We start from the raw sequence: 20,137 nt of genomic DNA on the forward strand, positions 1-20,137 counted from the left end.
CCTGTAAAGCATGGGGCCCAAAGCAGAGGCCTCTCTTACCTGGGTCTGAGGGCAATCTTGAGATAAGATCCTCAGACCCTGCTCAGACTACTGCCTTAGTACACAATAATAAACTTGTTTTTTATGCTAACTCAATTGAGAGTTATACTACACATACTAATTAAATATAACTGCTGTGTGGAAGCCAAGAGAAAGGGCCATCAAAACATTGCTAAGCTAATAAATAAAATCAGTATTTCCTAAGGTTTTATAAAAAATATTAACAGTTCTATGAAAAAAATGTATTCCATAATGAAGTGTTTGAAATATTTTTAAAGCAAACCTTTTTCTTTAATGTAGAACTTCTCAGAACCTTCAGTATGAGAATTTGGTCTGGGAGCCTCCAGACAGGCCAATAAAATAGACAATATTCCCCAAATGTGCATGGGTGTGAGTGTGTGTGTTTGTGTGTGTGTGCATGCGCACATGCCTGCACACACATGCGTATTTCTTTTTTTTTTCTTTTTTAAAGATTTTATTTATTTATTTGAGAGAGAGAGAATGAGAGAGAGCACATGAGAGGGGGAGGGTCAGAGGGAGAAGCAGACTCCCTGCCGAGCAGGGAGCCCGATGCGGGACTTGATCCAGGGACTCCAGGATCATGACCTGAGCCGAAGGCAGTCGCTTAACCAACTGAGCCACCCAGGCGCCCCGCATATTTCTTTTAACACAAGAATTCTGAAAATGCTATCAATCAAATAAAACAAAACCCTGTATCAGTCAGAGTTCTTGAGTGCAAGTGACAGAAACTACTCATTCTAGTTCAAGAAACAAAGAAATTACATGGAAGATTACCAGGAGAGTCTTCACGGACCATGCTGGAAAAGCAAGCAGTCTAAGCAGTAGAAACCACCACAGGAAGACGCCAATCCTTACTGCTAACAGTGAAATAAATTAATCCCCAATCATCTTCAGTTCCTATTTCATAGGGAAATTCTCACAAATAATAAGTGAGGACACAAAACCAAGATCAAAAGAATATGATCCTAATTCTATCAAAAAGAAAGAAAGAGCAATGTACAGAAACAGTCCTAGAAGAAAATATAACAAAATGTTAACTGTTTTTTCTGAGTGATAGAGTTACAGATAATTTTTATTTTATTTATGTACATAAATCACATTCGTAATTATAAAAATAAATTTTTTAAAATTACTTTTTCCAAGTCTAAAGAAAAATTGTTTTTAATGCCAAAATTTTTTGACAAAGTTCATGTTCACAGTTTTCAAATCCTTCCTGAGTTCATAAATGTTGATAATGAGTTTTTCTAATTATTAGATGATCATTTAAGTTCCATATTATCTGAGGATTTCGGATGCAATAAACATTTTTAAAGCTCTTTCTTGCCTTTTACATGAGCATCTAGGACATTATATAGAAATCACAATTTCAGTAAATTATTGGTATTAGTGTGTAAAATCCCTGTTGTCAGTAATTAGTATGGACACCACTGGTTGATGTTTCTGGGGGGATCTTGTAAGAAGAAACTCTAGGTAATGCTTGCATATAACTTCAGATAAGACCACTTCACAGATACCTTCACTTTTTCCAAACAAAGTTAGCTCTTTATTAAAATAGCAACATAAATATTAATAAATTTATTCTTTATTAAAAGGAAATCAGGATTCACAAAAACAAAACCTCACAACACTATCCTAAATAACACCAGTCAAAAATGAAATAAAAACAGCAACTGTAATCCATTATTTTAAAATAGCAACAATTAAGAGACTACATACCAAAACTTTTGAGATGCAGTCAAAGCTGTTCTCACAGGTAAATTTATAGCCTTATGTGTCCTATTATTAAATAAGAAAGAAATAAAAATAAATGAACTAAGTCATCAATTACAAAGAAACATTCAGAAAACAAAATAAACTTAAGAAAAGAGTAAAGAAGGAATAAAGAGTAAAAGTTACATTAGTGATGTAAAAAATAGACAAAATAGAATTTATGAAATAGCTAAGTGTTGTTCTTTTAAAAGACTGGCAAGTCTAATAAAAGAAAGAAAAATGCAACCAAAAAATTAGAAATGAGAAAGGAGCTATAACTATAAATATAGAGAAAAATATTTTTAATTATAAGATGATTATATGTAAAAGTCTGCTAATACATTTTTAAATTCTATGAAAATGCATGATTTTCTTTTAAAATATTATCTTTTAAATTGATACCCAAGAAACAGTAGTTAACCTGTCTAGGCCAAAGTCATGGAAGAAAACTTTAATGTTTTCAGAAATTAATCCCCCACTCACCTACCCTGAAAAAAAGCTTGGAGCCTAAACAGTGCTATGAGTGAGTTCCTCCAAATCCTCAAAAAAGCTATTCCTATACTCTATACTAATCTAGAACATAGAACATGATTTTTTGAAGATGATAAAAATAGAATTAAAAAATGTAAAACTACCATCCAATCTTATTCATGAATATAAATGCAATTATCCTACATAAAATGTAAGGAGCTGAATTCAACATTATTATATTATACTGAAAGAGGAAGAGACCCACCATAATGAAATAGGATGTATCTCATGCAGAAATAATCTAACATTGAGAAATCTATTAATATGATCTGTTGTAATAATAGGTCAAGGAAGTAAAACCATAAAATCATCTCTAGTTTCCCAGATATGTTTAATATACTTCAACAACTTCCAGTAAAATGCTTAATATATGTGAACCAGGAAACCACTTCCTTAACCAGATAGAGACCTCTATTTCGGTCCAACAGCTAACATTAAAAGCTGATGAAATATTAATGACATTCCCCAAAAGTCAGGAATAAGAGCAAAATTAATACCATCACTTATTTAATATATGAGGTATAAATATTGTAAAGGAAAAGAGAAAATTATCATTAATTACACTTCAAATGATTGTCTACTTAGAAGAAGAGAATCAACTAGGAGGATTAATGGAGGAGTTCAGAAAAGTTACCAAAAATCAATAGCTTGAGCCTACAAGGAGCAACTAGTTATAAAACATAATGAGAAAATGATCCCAACAAAGATATGGCAATATCTAATAATATAATTAACAAGAAATATGCAGGACCCACAAATTTACTGAGGAATATACAGGAAGCCTTCAACAACCTTGACATGTGACAAGTTCTTGAATGGGAAAATTAATATTACAAAGATGGCAACTCTCCTCCAATTAACTTATAACATTGAAGCAATTCTAAACAAAATGCCAATAGAATTTCTTTTGGAGTTTGACTGAAATATAACTAAAGTTTATCTGAAAGAATAAACGCAAATACAGCTGAAAATATTTTGAAAAAGAAGAATAATGTTTGCCCCAGAGTAACGTTTGCCCCATTAAAAAGTTAACCACATAATAAGGCAAATTATAAAATGACAGTAATTAAAACAGCATGGTTCAGGAATAGAGAAGGATACCAACCAACCAACAGACAATAAATCCAGAAAGCACTCCAAGTATATGTAAAAATTTAATATTTGGTAATGTGGTTTAAAACAGTGGAAGAGGGAGTTTTCAATAAATGATGATGCAACAACTAAATAAATATTTAGAGCCTTAATCACATCTATATCAAAAATAAATTCCATTTGGAGTAAAGATTTAAATCTTAAAAAATTAAAAGAAAAGAAAACACAAACAAATATTTATATAACATTGAGATGGAGAAGACTTTTCTAAACATATTACCAAAAGCAGAAATCATGGAAGAGATTTATCTAAATGTAAAATGTAATATTTCTATATATCAAAGACATCATGAATTAAATTTGTACATATATGACAAGGGGCAAAATGTCTGCAGCATATAGAACAAATGGTTGATGGGTTTAATATATAAAGAGCTCTTATAAATCAATAAAAAGTGAACTCCCAACAGAAAATTAGCAAATGTGTTTATTCATTCCTTCAACAGGTATTTATTGTGCATCTAATATGTGCCAAGTATTGTGCTAGGGGCTAGAAATACAATGTTAAAGAATCTAGACATCCAGACACAGTCTCTTCCCTCATTCATTCCAGTATGAGAAACAGACATACATATAAAAAGTAAATAAACAAATAAATAAAGTTACAAATTGAGATAAAGGATTGAGTAATGAAGAAAACAAAGAACCGAGATAGCAAATGGGAAAAGAGTGGTGAGGACTACTTTCAATCAATGCTCTGGGCAGGCCTTTCTCAAGATGTATTTAAGCCTTATATAAAGGATAGCCAAGGAGAGCAGATTAAGCAGAGATAACATTTACTAAGCCCCTGAGGTACAGAAAAGATCTCGGCATGTTGGAGGAACCAGTGTGGCTGCATCACAGTGAGCAATAAAGAGGTGAACTTGGATGGGGATGGAGAGAACAAGAAGCATCAGTTTGTACAGGACTGTGTAAGCCATGTGGGGGTGTTAGATTTTATCCTATGAGCAACAAGTTACTCATTTCCATTTACAGTCGTTGTTGCCACTGTATCAGGAATGTACAGAAGTGGGTCATGGGTCAAGAGTAGAAGCAGAGAGAATAGGTAGGACTGGCTGTCACAGTAATCAAGTGAGAAAAAATACTCATCAGGATTAAGTGATAGCATTGGAAATGGAAAGAAGCAGACAGATTAAAGGTATATTTTGGAGATAAAACTAATAGATTATGCTGGTCTATTTGATGTAAAAAAAAGAGGTCATCAAAAGAATCAAGGATGACTCTTAGGTTTCTAGCTTGAACAACTGGTAGGATGGTGGTGCTATTTACTGTAATAGAGAAGGGGGGAAACAGCTTTGGGATAAGAATGAGGAATTAGATTTGGGACATGTTAAGTTTGAAAGATCTGACTCATCCAAACGAGGATATTAAGCAAGCAATTAGATATGTGGGTCTAGAACTTAAAGGTCAAGGAAGGAAACAAATTTGAAACCCTTCAGCATAAAGATGGTACTTAAATCCATGGAAACTGATAAGAAGTACCTGGAAAAAAAAGGGGGGGACCTGAGTAGAGGTGAGAAATCTCAACTTCTCAAAGATAGGCAGAAGGAGTCTAACACTGATCAGTGGAGGAGGAGGAAGACCAGGACAGAACAGTGTCTTGGATATGAAGGGAGAACATTTAAAGAAGCAGAGAGTGGTCAAGGTGAGGACAGAAAAGTATCCTCTTGGATAGGGTAATATGAAAGTGACTGGTGACCTTAACAAGGACACTTGCAATGCTGGTGGTGGCGGGGGAGTCACATTGTGGACTGAAAAGTAATTGGAAGATTAGAAAATTAAGACAATATATAACTCCAAAGAAAAGTTTAGTTATGAAGGAGAGCTGAGAAATGGCTAACAGATGGGAAAGATGTGGTTTAGATGGGGGGATACTGGAACATGTCCGCAGGCTGATGAGAATGATCCATTCAAGACAGAGATTGATGATGCAGACAAGAGAAAGGGGAAAATCTAAGGAGAAAAATGTCCCCAGAAAGGCGACAGGAAATGGGATCCAGAGCACAAGAGGGGCTGGCCTTTGAAACTTCCTCCATAGTCACCAAAATGAAGGAGATGGTTACCAAGGTAGCTGGGTTGGGGGTGAGAGGACGGAGGGGGTGTGTGTGTCTGATGGTGGGAAGATGAAGAAGTTTTTATGTAATATCTTCTATTTTCCAAGGGAAATTTAATGTAAATAGGCAGGAGGGGATCAGAAAAATATGAGGAGAGATGAAAAGGTTTATCAGTTTTAGTGGGAATCTGAGGCTCCCTAGGAACAATAGCACCAATTTGAGGTTGGAAATAACAAGTTAGAAGTGAAACTAATTGACTGCACTGTGTGATTTTCTTGAGGAAAATGTTCAGTTGTCCCAATCAAGCCCATGGAAGGCAGATAGTAAAGTTGATCCAGAGTTGGGATTTTAGCAGGCAAGTAAATTGGAAGAAATTGAGGTTCAAGACTGCTGAGAGCACTGTATTTCAAGGAGGATGATTACAATGATGGACCGTGGCATCTAGGCTAGACAAGGAAGGAAGTGAATCTAAAACAGGGGCTGATAGTGGGGAAAATGAGGTTAATGAATTAGCTGTCAGTAAATGAGGGATCCAGAAGGATAGGAAGATGGTGATTGGAGTGGAATGTCTGATAAGGTGTTATCTCTGGTCCTTCTAGAAGCAGACACCAAGGCAGAGTTCAACTAGCAAGAGTTTTATTGAGGGAACATCTGTTAAGGAAAAAGGTAAGGGAACAGAAGCAGGGAGGGGGAGGCCTTCACACCATAATGCAAGTCTGACACTACAAAAGGACAGGGGGGTTAAGCAAGAAGAGCCTTAGACTGCATGCAGCACAGTTCTAAGAAAGTTTCAGCCAGGCTGCTGAGGAGTCCCCACGACAAAGTCGCTCCTTAGAGGAGTCCGGCCTGTCACGTGAACGGGCCATCACTAATACCCACACTGTGCTCAGTTAGGGGCTGGGAGTGGCCCAGGAGAAGCATGGCTTCAGTGCAAAATGGAGCGGATCCCCTGGGATGGCAATCTAGAACCATGGGGGCAAGGACTGATTCCGAAGGGAAGAAATGGTCATTGGAGATGAAGTTACAAAGAGGACACTGGATGTTGGAGTTCAAGTTCAACCGCAGTTATGCATTACACACTCCAGATTGTGTTGATGACCCCGTAGTCACTGGGGATTTGTACACTAAAACAATCTTCTGGCAGATGGGGGGGTGGAGTGGGTAACTAGCTTGCTGATGATAAGGATTTGCGGTGAAGAAGACTAAAGCGGTAGCTAGTCTTCGAAGAACTGATGAAAGAAACTGCCTAGGAAGTTGATAAATTACCAAGAGGGTAAGAGGATGCTACTGTCCAGTGACAAGATTCTCAAAAAAGCCGGGGTTTGGGCAGGCAAGATGAGGAAGGAATGCTCCGAGAGCAGCAACGACTAGCAAGGAGGCCGTCCTCCCGCCCCGCCGGCCCTAAGGCACACGGTCCTCCCGAGGGGCTGCGTGGGCAAGAATTCTGGGGTGCACGAGGTTCGAGGACAGCGAGGGGGAAAGGGAGGTGTGCGAACAGCCGAGCGCCCGGGGAGTTCGCTGCGGTCGGAGTGGACTTCCCAGAGCCCGGGAGGGGCTGGAGGGCGGGCGGGGAAGAAGGCGGGCCGCGGCGGGGCGCCTGAGGTACTCGGGCTGTGCGGAGCGCTGGCGTAGTCCCGCCGGTGGCCGGGCGGCGGCGCTCACGGCGGCGCGGGCTTCCCGAGGCCGCGGGCGGCGTGCTGGCGCTCCCGGGCGGCGCCGCCGCGGAGCTTGGCGCGGCAGCTGGCGGCGGCCTGGCGCGTGGTGACGGCGCCCGCGGGCGGGCAGCGGCTCCCCGGGGCGGCCGGGCGCAGGGCGGCGGCGCTGCGGGGCGACGGCTTCCCGAGGCTTCGGCCCGCACGGGCGGCAGCGGTCCCCATGGAGAAAGACAAAGACACGCCGGTTAGAAACGGGACCCACGCGCCGGCTCCTCCCAGCTAATCCGGGAGCCGCGAACCCAAACTTAGCGCGACGCCTTTTCCGCCCAACAGGTTGTCCCAGACACCGGAGAGAAACCTGTGTCGGTCAGAGGAAACCAGCATCCAGCTGAAGTCTCATCCAGGGGTTAGCAACGTAAGGAAACGTATCAAAACCCTTAAGGTTTTTTCATACTTTGACCTAGCAATTCTAGTTTTAGAATTTTCCCCTAAGGAATAATTATGAATACATACAAAATTTCCATAAAGGGTGTTCAGTGTAGTATCTATAACAGAAAAAAACAACAAAAACAAAAGGCAAAGAAAATTTAAAAAGAAATAAAGAAAAACTGGAAATAGTAAGATGTCGGTTCGATTACGGTCTTTTTCTTATAGTGGATATTAGCCTGCTATTAAAAATCAGTTTTCATCCCCATTTGTAGTGTGTGTGGAGGGGTGTATACTTATGTGCGTACATACACACACAACACGCCACAGATGTGTAAAATAATGGAGAGAAACACCCCAAAATGTTACAGGGTCATCTCCAGGTGATGAGGCCGCAGGTAATCTTGAGATATTTCCCAAATTGTATACAATAAGCACATTTTATTTTTATAATAAAAAACACAAGTTAACTTAAAAATTTACTCCATTCTTCCGTACCCATTCTAACTTTATCCCAATTCAAATTTATGAAAATAATATTGTTTAGTAAACTGGTGGACATCAGATTTTAAGAATGAATGGATGGTCCCCAGAAATACTTTACCTTTCAGAAAGGTTCTGAGTAAATCAGAGTATTACAAAGTAGTTTATCCCTGGGGCGCCTGGGTGGCTCAGTCCTTTAAGCATCTGCCTTTGGCTCAGGTCATGATCCCAGAGTCCTGGGATCGAGCCCCACGTTGGGCTCCCTGCTCAGCAGGAACCTGCTTCTCCCTCTCCTCCCTGCTTGTGTGCTCTCTCGCTATCTCTGTCACTGTCTGTCACTATCTGTGTTAATTAACTGCTCCTGAACAGAAAGAAGGCTGTCTGAGCTTTTTATAAATCATTCTCTCTCCAAAAACCTTATTTGCCACCAAATGAGTTCTAACATAAACAGGATTAAATACAGATAAAACAGAAGAGCATTTATTTTGGGTGCTGTAGTCCAACTTTCATTATCCACAGTGATTCAATTTAATTTGACAGTTTTGAGTATCTATTGTCTCAGACACTGTGCTTAGACACTAAGACCAAAGAAGATAACAGGGGGCTGCTACATTTGAGAAGCTCTATCTAGAAAATTACCTTCAGAGAATAACTCAGACCCTGGAGCTAATCTGAATCCCTGCATCACCCCTCAGTCCTGCCAAAGCTTTCCTTCTCACATTCTTTACATGAGCTTTCTAGTTTCCTGTCATCCCTTTGCTCAGTTTCATACATAGCATCCCATTGTCTCCACACTAGCTAAATTATTAGTTCTTAACCTTTCGGGGGAGTCAAAGACCAGTCTGAGATTCTGATTCAAGATACAGACTTCTCCTCCAGAAACATGCACACAAATGCATACAACACATCTTTATTTCACTGCACTGGAAACTGATTTCCCGAACATAAGCAATATATTAAAAAAACTATTTATAAAGGATTATGCCTCCCCCACATTGTTATTTTTCATAAAAGAAAAATGATGGCTTCCTGAAGAAACTTAATTTAAAAACTTCTAACTGCTCAGTAGTAAATCTCAACAAGATTTGGCTTATTGAGATGAAATTACGATACGGTCTTTGACATAGCAACACATACATCTTCTTCGATAATCAATTGCAACTTTTTTCTCCATGGTAACAAGTACTGAAATCTTTGACTCACAAAGGTACACAGAACCAAAGCAGAATTCCACAGAATGCTTTGTCAGGTTGAGGCAGCCTCAGTACTGGGACACTAAATTCCTCCAAGACCTTCAAGCTAGAGTCAAGTAACATTATTTCCTCTGCTTTCACATTCAATTAAGACCTCTTGAAAGGCAGCAGACTTCTGTCTAGTAGAGAAAAACATCCTATTCTGTTCCTCTTTCTTGGTAATACCTCTTGGAAAGGTGGTGACAGCAGCTGATATAGACGGTAATGAGACACAGTGACGTGTGGCTCTCCTTCCCTCATCAAAGCAGGAAAGCCATGATGTGTACCTGACATGACGAGCACACATCTGCCCTCAGGGGGCTATCATTTTTTTCTTCCATTTGAATATTAGAGAATTGTTCTGAAAATGTTGACAGCCTTTCCAATTTCCAAAAAGTGTCCTAAAATGGAATTCTTCTTTGATGACATCAGGGAGCACATGAAAACGTGAAGCTTGATGCACTGAGAGGCATCAGTAATCTCATCCAGTTGCATGCTGAACAACCAAGTTTTTCTAATTCTGAAGTAAGTGATATTTGACAGAAACACTGCCTCAATTCTTTCATGAACCATGGTTTAAGAAACTTTGCACCAAACTACTTGACTCTCCACTCCCCTAACATACACTATTATTTCTCACCTCTATGCTTTTATTCTTAGCATTTCACCCATCAAAAAATGTTTTCTCCCTCATCTATTCAAACACTGCCCATCCCTCAAGACCCAGACCAAAGCCACTCCTAACAAGCTTTCCCTGAATATCTCAGTCTGAAATGATCTCTCCACTTTCTGAACTCCCACAACAGTAAGTGTTGTTCTGAGACCACCAGCTTCAAAAATGCACCATGATCTGTATTTTTACAAATACCAGAAAGAGCTGTGGCGATGTCTCCACTGTTTTCCTAAATCTGTTTTGCCACTCTTAAAAGAATAACTGATCCCTGGATGGATGAAAAGGGAAAGGCTGACAATGCTCATTGTTGCTGGAGTGACCAACTGACTCATCTCAATTTTTCCTTTCTGTACTCATTTTCATACAAAAAGTTTTGATTTGCCAAATGTGTATTTGTCATAGCTGCAATATCATTGTTGACTGTTGAATTCACCATCATCATACCTATAACCTCTGGGGTTTTCAATCATTGCCTCCCCATTCCATGGCCATCCTGCTATTCTAAGAATCCAGATGCTGCTACCATTTTCAAAATAACTTTACATTCTATGAGAAAGGTTTTAAGCAGAGCTTGAAATGAAGGTAAGCATGATTAGATGGAAAGGGCTGTAACTGACATCATCTGTTCAAATAAGATATAAACCTATATATATATATTCTAGAGCTGAACAGTAACTTGAAGATGATCTCTTTCAATAGATTCACATTGCAGATGGGAAACTGTGGGGAATGCGGTATTTTGGAGCAAAAAACCTGAAATTTGAAAAGAATCAGTCTCAAAAACAAAATGGTAACAAAATCATTCAGAGCCAAAAAGGACTGTCCTAATTAGCTCATGGATTCAACATTAAGGATAAATGAAATTAAAGAGTTAAAAGAACTGAAGAATAAGGAATGAAAATAACTCAAAATGTAAAAGATGGAATAGATCAGTTATCTAAAGAAATGGCCCAAAATACTGTCTTTGACGTTACAGGTATCAAGGTGACCTGAACTCAACACCACTTATACTTATCAATATTAGTTATTTAATTATTGTATGCCAGGCACTGGGCTATTTTACAGATATGAATGCCATTTTATTAAACTCTAATGGAAAAAAATGTGCTAAAGGAGATCATCTATAGTAACTATGTAAGAAAAAAATCAAGAAATCAAAAGCTGGCCATCTGTCTGCAGCCTAGTCTAGTAAAAAGGATACTCTGAGAATTGAGAACATCTGGTCTGAGTGGCAAATATATTCCTTGGGAAAGATGAATGCATTATACTACCAGAACTTGCTGATTTTGGTCACTGAGAGCTGATTCAATGCTCATCAAGCAACCTTCTGACTATAATTTAGTAAATTGTAGACTTGCCTATTTGGAGAAAATACACTGAGCCATAAAAATGAGAAACCAGTATGCCTGATACCTCTCATTGCAAATTTTAAAACTAGCATTGTGGAATTTACACACCAGTATCTAGGAGGTTGGTTAGTGACCCAGTTCTCTAGCACCCAGTCACCTTGCTAGATCAACCAGTAATCAAGGCCAGCCTTAGAAAGTAATGGCCAGGGCGCCTGGGTGGCTCAGATGGTTAAGCGTCTGCCTTCGGCTCAGGTCATGATCCCAGGGTCCTGGGATTGAGTCCCGCATCGGGCTCCCTGCTCCTTGGGAGCCTGCTTCTCCCTCTGCCTCTCTCTCTCTCTGTCTCTCATGAATAAATAAAAATAATTAAAAAAAAAAAAAAAAAAAAAAAAAGGAAAGTAATGGCCATGTCAGTTACCTGTGAGGCCTGGCAGGGAGGCTAGCCTGCCCTCCCTGTCTTGTTCACCATCTTCAAATTACAATGCCATGTGATTTCAAATACACATAAACACATACACGTGCACATGCATGCAGCACACACACACACACACACACACACAAGAACCAACTAGGAATGAAAATGATGGAAAAAGGAGGAAGAAAATACAGTGTTTCTCCAGGCTCCAGGGCACCACCTTGTGAATTTAGAGCTTAGTTTTTACAGCAGAGAAGGCTCAAGATTGGGTTGTTTTTTTTTTAAATGGCACCAATAAGCATTTGTTTCACTTGTTAAATTAGTCACCTACACCAAAAAAAAAAAATTCAAGTATAAGTAGAATTGGGACATACAAACTTACACCAAAGAATAGATATCAAAACATTTCCTGTGTTTCACATAATACATGGTTACTTAAGGGTTTTGTTTTTGTTTGGGGTGCTTTGTCAGTTTTTGTTCTCTGATAACATCTCCATAGGAGAGAGACCTATAAATATAGCAAGGTTCTAACATGACTTATCACAGTTTTTGACAAGACTAGTTCTCAAGTCTTAAACCAAGAATCCCAGAGTCAGAATGCAATAAGAACCAGTAGAACCCTGTGTCCAAGGTTGAGGATAACATACATAAAAGCTGCACTAAAGCTATAAGCCTCAAAGATACGATCTTATTTGTTCTACTACTGAATTTTAACTATTGTGAAAGTATTATGAAAATATACTTTTAGTATGATTAACTTTTTTCCAATCAGTAATGGAGTGATAATTAATACTATTTTCAAACAGAATTACTCAGTAAATACTGCTGTCTTAGGGAGAACACAGGATTACTGTCCATCTAAAGTAAAATTCAAATATAAATACTTAACCTCTATAAATCCTATCATGGACATTTGGCATGGGACATATTTTTTTAATGGATTTGCCTTTTGTGATATAGTTTGGTCCAAAAGATATAAAATCGTGCAGTTCTTTAGGCCCCATTAATCTCTGAAAAATAAAGCCATAATTGCAATGATACATATATGTTAGCCAAAATAAACCCAGAATGATCAAAATTAAGGACACATTTTTATACAGATGATCATGAGTCATGCTCCCTTTAATCAAGAAGATTAAAACACATAGTTACAATCTGTTTTGAGAAACAAATGAAAAATTATGTTATTTGCATATGAGGTTGGAGATTTAAAAATTTAGAAAATAGGGGAGCCTAACTGGCTCAGTCAGTAGAGCATGTGACTCTTGATCTCGGAGTTGTGAGTTCAAGCCCCATGTTGTGTGTAGAGATTACTTAAAAATAAAATCTTTAAAAAAAGGTATTAAAAAGTTATAAAATAGGGGCGCCTGGGTGGCTCAGTCGTTAAGTGTCTGCCTTCAGCTCAGGTCATGATCCCAGGGTCCTGGGATCGAGCCCCGCATCGGGCTCCCTGCTGGGCGGGAGGCCTGCTTCTCCCTCTCCCCCCTCCCCCTGCTTGTGTTCCCTCTCTTGCTGTGTCTCTCTCTGTCAAATAAATAAATGTTAAAAAAAAAGAATTTATAAAATAAACATTTGTGATTTGATATTTATAACATCATTGCTTTTGCTTTTCACTGGCACTGAGAAACTGTTTTGTACATACCAAACAGATTTTTACACAAGTCTAAAGGTAAATCATTTTCCTGAAAACTTTGCCTGTCATTTCTTTCTCAAATGGAAAAGCAAATATCCTAATCAGCTATTTTAAGTTACTAGCAATAATAATTATTATATATATTTCACTTATTTTTTTTAACTTCAACATTTATCATGAAATAAATCAATGACCATGATTCCTTTCTGAAAGTAATGTGAAATACTACATTATGGTCACATGAGGAATTCAATATATACTAGAAACAAAGAATAATTTAAGACTTGTCCATTCACATGAACAAAAACTGGTTGTTTAAATGACAGACAGTATAGTAAAATGAAAGTTCATGGACCAAAGAATACAAATATCTGGGTTCTACAGAATTCAGACATATGCTATGTGAGGGAAAAAAAAAAAGTAAAAAAAAAAAAGGTACAGAAGAGTGTATACAAACATGCTACCAGTTTCATCAAGGGGAATGTATATATTTATATGTTTATATATACATAGAACAGCTCTTGAAAGCCCCAGAAACTGGTAATTTGACTCTGGGGTAGAGAATGAGGGAATAGAGAGATGGGATAGGAAAAAAACTTACCTTTCACAGAACACCTCATCGTACTGTTTTATTTTTTTTACATGTATGGGTTATTACCTACTAAGATAATCTTTAAGAGATAGCTGGCCTCTATTCCCGACTTCTTTATTAACTACATGTGTGACCTGGTGCAATCACTTACCTCAACTTTCTCCACTTTAAAATGAGGTTCTACTAAATCTCTAGAGTCCCCATCTGCAATTCAATAGAATTATGCCTCAAAAGATGGCACATACAAAATGCCAATGGCTAAAAAAAAAATAATTGTAAGACCTTACTTTGCAGTGACTTATATAACACGATATTATAATTATTTGCATTTCTGCCTGCTCTGTTCCCATGAGGCTATAAGGGAAAAAAAAGCACCATAGCAAGAAAGTGAGTCTGGGAATAAAATTCATGTTTGGCAACTCAACAGTGTTTCTCTTCTTTGTTTCTGGTTAATCCTCCTTTTTTATATATCTAAACTATTGCTTCCAAAATACAGACTTCCAGAATATATTTTGATAAATGAATAAATACTAAAAATAATTGTAAAAGGGTAGAATTTTTGTAGCAGAGTTTAAAAAATGGATCCTGAGATAGGAAAAAAGGCTGAAAAATCACCCCCTATTCACATAAAATTAGCCTAAGAATCTCCTAAAATCATTCATAATCTTCACTAACACAAGATACTAAGAGAACCAGAGTAGCCAAGTGGAGAAAAATAGAAAGTTTAGGCCAAAGTAAAACATGAAGAGGACCCTGAAAAGAAAGAAACCCAAACTGACATCTGGAGAACGGAGAAGAGGAAGAGGCCTGGCGATCCATTTATTCATGATGCTGCAGAGAAAGACTGTTGGGCCTCAACGGGCTTAGAGTCTAATCTTGGGGACATTCTAGTTAAATAATAATGCAGTAATAACACAAAGGATGAGAGTGCAAAGTAAGTGGTAAGGTAAATGTCGTGAGTTCATCCGAGGAAGAGATCACCAGGGGTTGGAGCTATCAAGAACAGATTCATAAAAGAAACAGGATTTTGAAATCTGCGTGAGAAGCAAAATGGTGGTGGTAGCATGGGCAGAATAAAGTAAGCAAGGGAAGTCAGTGCTGGGAGTAGAATGATGGATTTAGTTTTAGTCACAGTCTGATTTTAAATAGTAACTTTGCAAAACCTGTTGGAAATTAATTTCAAATACTGGGTTGCCAAACTCCCTCCGCAGACTACTACAGAGGAGTGATGCCAGGCTCGTATGATGTCAAAAGTGACTGAACAGGCTCAAATACAAGATCAATATTCATCTAGATGTAACTTTTAATAGGGCAGGGCTCTGAGGTATGAGCAAATCATACAGGATGTTTGGCAAGCCTCTTCCAGTATTTTCTTGCAAGTACCTAGCATCATTTCCTATCACAACCTTCATACTCAGGAGTCAGCTCCACCCAAGATACACAAAACCAGGAAATCAAGAGGTGCCAGTTTTACTTTTCTATTGATTAAGGCTGTGAACTGGGTCTAGTTGATGTAATAGAGTGCTGTGGATTTTACTAAATGAGAAAGAATGTCAAAACAAAAAGCCACCCTCTATCTCTCAGTGATCTAGTAAAGCTAAAAGCATATTAAACCACTTAATAAATTTTGGCATAATACAGAATATAAATTCAAGGTATTCATTATCTTATGGATAAAAAATCTGTGGGTGTTATTGTAACATGATAAATTTTGTAAGAAATTCCTAAACAAAATTTCTAAAATGTTGGCATGGGGCAAGAAAGAATATCAACAAATATAAAGAAGGTTATTAAACAAATGAAGTCCTCAATGCAGAAAATATATATTCTAAAATTCTATTCCACTCTTCATTTTTGTTACAATCCTCCAAGTGCCTAAATACATAAATTACCTTTATTCAATAATGTCTTAGTGATTTACTGAGGTGAGAATGGGTATATAGAGGCTTGCCAGGAAAGAAAATATGTTTAAAAACAAATTTATTTAGAAAAGAAGATTTGAAACAAGTTTATGATTTAAAATAATTCTGTGCTACAGCAATGTGCCTTGTGTTATTTTGACATGGATATTAGGTTTATGCTAATGCCTATTATTAATTTAAAGTTCAAATAACAAGAAAAAGAAATTGTTTTCAAAGCACTAGAACAGAAAACTTTGAAGGTTTCTTTTCTCATTTAACTACAGATTATAAGACTATAATATAGCTGTCCTCTTCTAGTTCAAGTCTGTCAGCATTTCTATTACTGAATTCAGTTTTTAAGGGTCATAACTCATCCATAAAATTCACTCTATTAAAACTTGATACAGATCGTCTCCCAGGAATTCTTCCCTTTAAAGGCAGATTTGAAAAGTTAATCAACAGCTGGATAGCTCAAATGGTATACAGACCTGTGCTTTCAGTATTAAGTCACTCACTTCAATCCCAAGCAGGGCTGACTTCTTAAAACTCATTCTGCATACCCTCCTCAGTATCCATTGGCCTGGGCAGGGTAAACAGGCTGCTTCGTGTCAGTTTTGAGGGCACAAAAACCACCTGTGGAGAGCTCTAGTGGCTATCTAGATGGCAAGGTCTAAACCTTCATTCAGAAAGGAAGGAAAAGAAATTGGGAGAAACCAGTGAGGGCCACAGGAACATATATGACAATGCAGGACCTAATTTTTAACTGTTACCTTAAATATTCACCTATCCAAAAAGTGCAGCTTGGAAAAGTAAAATTAATATACTTCAATCATCTGTTCAAGGTTTAATAGCATATTTTCCCCCTTAGATTCTGGCTGTGGATACTAAGTTAAGTTTATCCTATGGATTATGTCAGATCCTATTAGTTTAGTGAGATGGCTTCCTCCTAGTTTTCAGAAATAGTTTCTGCCTTGATCAGAAGCATAGGGACTAGGGACACCTGGGTGGCAGTCAGTAAAGCGTCCAACTCTTGATTTTGGCTCAGGTCATGATATCAGGGTTGTGAGATCGAGCCCCGCATTGGGCTTTGCACTGGACATGGAACCTGCTTAAGATTCTTTCTCTCTCTCTCCTTCTGCCCCTCCCCGAGCCCCTTTTCTCTCTCCCCTTCTCGAAAGGAAGGAAGGAAGGAAGGAAGGAAGGAAGGAAGGAAGGAAGGAAGGAAGGAAGGAAGGAAGGAAGGAAGAGAAAGAAAGAAAGAAAGAAAGAAAGAAAGAAAGAAAGAAAGAAAGAAAGAAAGAAAGAAAGAAAGAAAGAAAGAAAGAAAAAGGAACTAAATCACAAACAAATCCTGGACATATCCAAGGTATAGGACTCAACAAGCAGATCTTGTTCTAGTAACACTAGTAGTTTTATTTTTAAAAATAAGGTATTTCCTTTCTAAAGTTAATCTTTCAAAATAGGTCTTACAGATTTCTGTAAAGCTCTCTAAACAAAACACAGGTTAGTTCACATTGCCTCACAGTATTACAATTTAATTATCCAGCACTTCTTAGAGTATTATCAAATATATGTTACATTATAGACTGTTCACATGGCAGCAGAAAGTAGCAGTGGGTGGGGCAGCCGGAGAATCAGTGCTAGCCAAACATCATTTCCCAAATGCAAAACTGAAATAGAAAGGCACTGACCTAAATTACACAATAAACCAGAAGAATGTGAGTAGTATGATATGCTGACTCTATTTATTCTTCTTTGTAACCTCTTCAAAACCTAGGGCTTAAAATACACATACACTAATGACTCATAAATCTCAGGCCTCTGGACAATCTCTCTCTTGCCCTCTAGTCTGTATCTACTGGTCCTACTAAGCATCTCCAATGAGATGTTCCATCAGCACCTCAAATTCAACACATCTAAACTTTAATTCAACATTTCCCCCCAGAAAAGTGTTCCTCCTCCTGTGTTTCTACCTTGAAGAATGGTGTAACCCACCTGCCCAACCAAAATTTTCAAACCTGGCAATCATATTCAATTCCTTATTCATCTCCACTGCCTGGAAAATTCCACTTCCAAAATAATTATAATATCCATACCTGTCTCCACAGTTTCATTGCCTTACCTAAATGTAGGCCCTTATCACTTCCTACTTAGATTTCTGAAACTGGCTTCTATTTGATTTCCCCACCACAAATCTTACTCTCCACCCCAATTCAGTCTCCTCAATGCTATCATATACCCCTGCTTCAAATCCTTCAACAGCTACCCCTAATCTTCAAAATTTGATTCAAACTACTTAGTTGGTACAAAAGATCTTTCTTTCTTGATTTGGCCATCACTTTGTCTCATATTCCTTCCCTTGGTCTACACGTGGTCTCATGTTTCTGTACCCACTTGGAAGTTTTTCTAACCTAACTCTTTCAAAACTGAATTCAAGAACAAATTTAAGAATTATGAAAAGCCTTCCCCAACCCCTCAGTGTGCTTTAATATTCCACTTCTGTGTATCCTTATAATATGTTCTTCTTCTACGATACTTGAGAAAAGGAACTGTTTCTTATCTCTGTAACCCTAGCACCTAACTCAGTGCCTCACACAAGGCAGGAGCTCAATATGCCTACTGAATGGATGAAACCAGTCAACCTACAAAACGCATCAAGTTCTTTGACTTTTGATACCAGAGCAGGCTTCACAGGGGCAAACAAAGTTTAATTTGCTTATTATCACTGATCTATCCCTACATAATATTTTTAAACCATTTATTTCAGCTTCTATTCAATAAAAGTTTGTTAAATTGAAATCTTCAATCTTTAAAAGGCAAATAAATAGCTCATTTCAAATACAACTAGTCCTACAGGTAATAAACACTTTAATTAACATGTGGTATAAAGGCTTGCATCACTCAAGAAGCTAAAAAGGAATCTGGGTTAACTTGACCTAGCAAATACCTGTTTGCCTGCATGTCTAGGGCACCACCTATCAATAATAGGTAAACAAATCTAGCTGCCACCACCCAATGGCCCCCAAATCAACTGCAGTCACATCAGCATCAGTGTGAGTGTGGGGTAATGTAACTGTTGACTCCCATCCTTGTGGAAATAAATGCAAAAGACAGAAGGGAGAAGCCCATTACTATTATAGAAGAGCCAGAACTACAGACCAAGGTCTCTGAGAATGTAGGAAGAGTCTAGGACCCTGTAACTTCTCTGCCTTTGCTATCTCCTGTCTGCCTATACTGATAAGCTACCATCCATCCACTCATTCAACATCTATTTTCAAAGCATAACTATGTCCCAAGCACTGTGCTAGGCACAGGGCCTACATAACTCTCCTCGTCTCTTACATAAATCTCTCCAGTGGGAAGACAGGCATTAAACAAATCAGTGGACAAATATAAGCATAATTACAAATTGTATTAGATGACAAGAAGGAAAGGAATATGAAACAGAACTACAAGGAAGACATACTTTAGGTTGTCTTTTTTTTTTTTTAAGATTTTATTTATTTATTTGAGATAGAGAGTGAGAGCCAAGAAAGAGAGGGAGAGGGAGAAGCAGGCTCCCCACTGAGCAGGGAGCCTGACGCAGGACTCGATCCCAGGAACCTGGGACCATGTCCTGGGATCATGACCTGAGCTGAAGGCAGATGCTTAACCGACTGAGCCACTCAGGTGACCCTAGGTTGTCTTTATTCAGAAGTGACAATTAAGCCAAGACATGAGAATAAGTCAGTCAAGTGATGAACAGACAGTAACAGCAGATCTGTGTTTTAGGAAGATAGTTCTGACAGCAGCATGGAAGGCAGATTAGAGAGGAGGTCAGTTACAAGACTAATGCAATAGTGTAGGTACAAGATAAGAGTCCAAATTAAACTACTAAACATGGAGATGGCAAGAGCCAAATGTAAAAAACATTCAAAGGCAGGATGGACAGGCATTGATCACTGATTAGACGAAGAGTATAAGAGAGAAAAAAAGAAGTCAAGGTATTTCCTATGATTCTAATTAGTCTAGGCAACTGGGAGGGCAGGAGTATGAATAACTGAGACAGGGAACACATAAAGAAGGAACAAGTTTAAAGTGAAGATAATATGTTTAGTTTACTGAGTTTTTGTTGCATTTAAGATCCTAGAGAAACATCCATCCAGAGATGTATGACATGCAACTTTGAAAACAAATGATCTTATAATCAGGAGAATAGCCAGGCTAGAAAATAGGTCTGAGGTCATCTTCAC

The 20,137-nt window shown here is 38.1% G+C and overlaps 1 protein-coding gene across 3 annotated transcripts in view; it reads right to left on the reverse strand.

The window, feature by feature from the left end:
- Positions 1–3,901: 3,901 nt before the first annotated feature.
- ZNF800 (zinc finger protein 800) overlaps positions 3,902–20,137 on the reverse strand; it is a 48,798-nt gene continuing 32,562 nt past the window's right edge. For 2 of the 3 annotated variants that reach the window (XM_036095994.2, XM_036095995.2), the window contains exon 6: positions 7,089–7,391. In XM_036095994.2, coding sequence (XP_035951887.1) covers positions 7,205–7,391 — 187 coding nt within the window. In that variant the 3' untranslated portion in view covers positions 7,089–7,204. Of the gene's footprint in view, positions 7,392–20,137 lie in introns of all 3 variants that reach the window. The other variant, XM_078059534.1, reaches the window with a different exon arrangement.

The sequence above is a fragment of the Halichoerus grypus genome, chromosome 12 (assembly GCF_964656455.1).
Source record: "Halichoerus grypus chromosome 12, mHalGry1.hap1.1, whole genome shotgun sequence".
In the NCBI taxonomy this organism is placed as follows: domain Eukaryota; kingdom Metazoa; phylum Chordata; class Mammalia; order Carnivora; family Phocidae; genus Halichoerus; species Halichoerus grypus.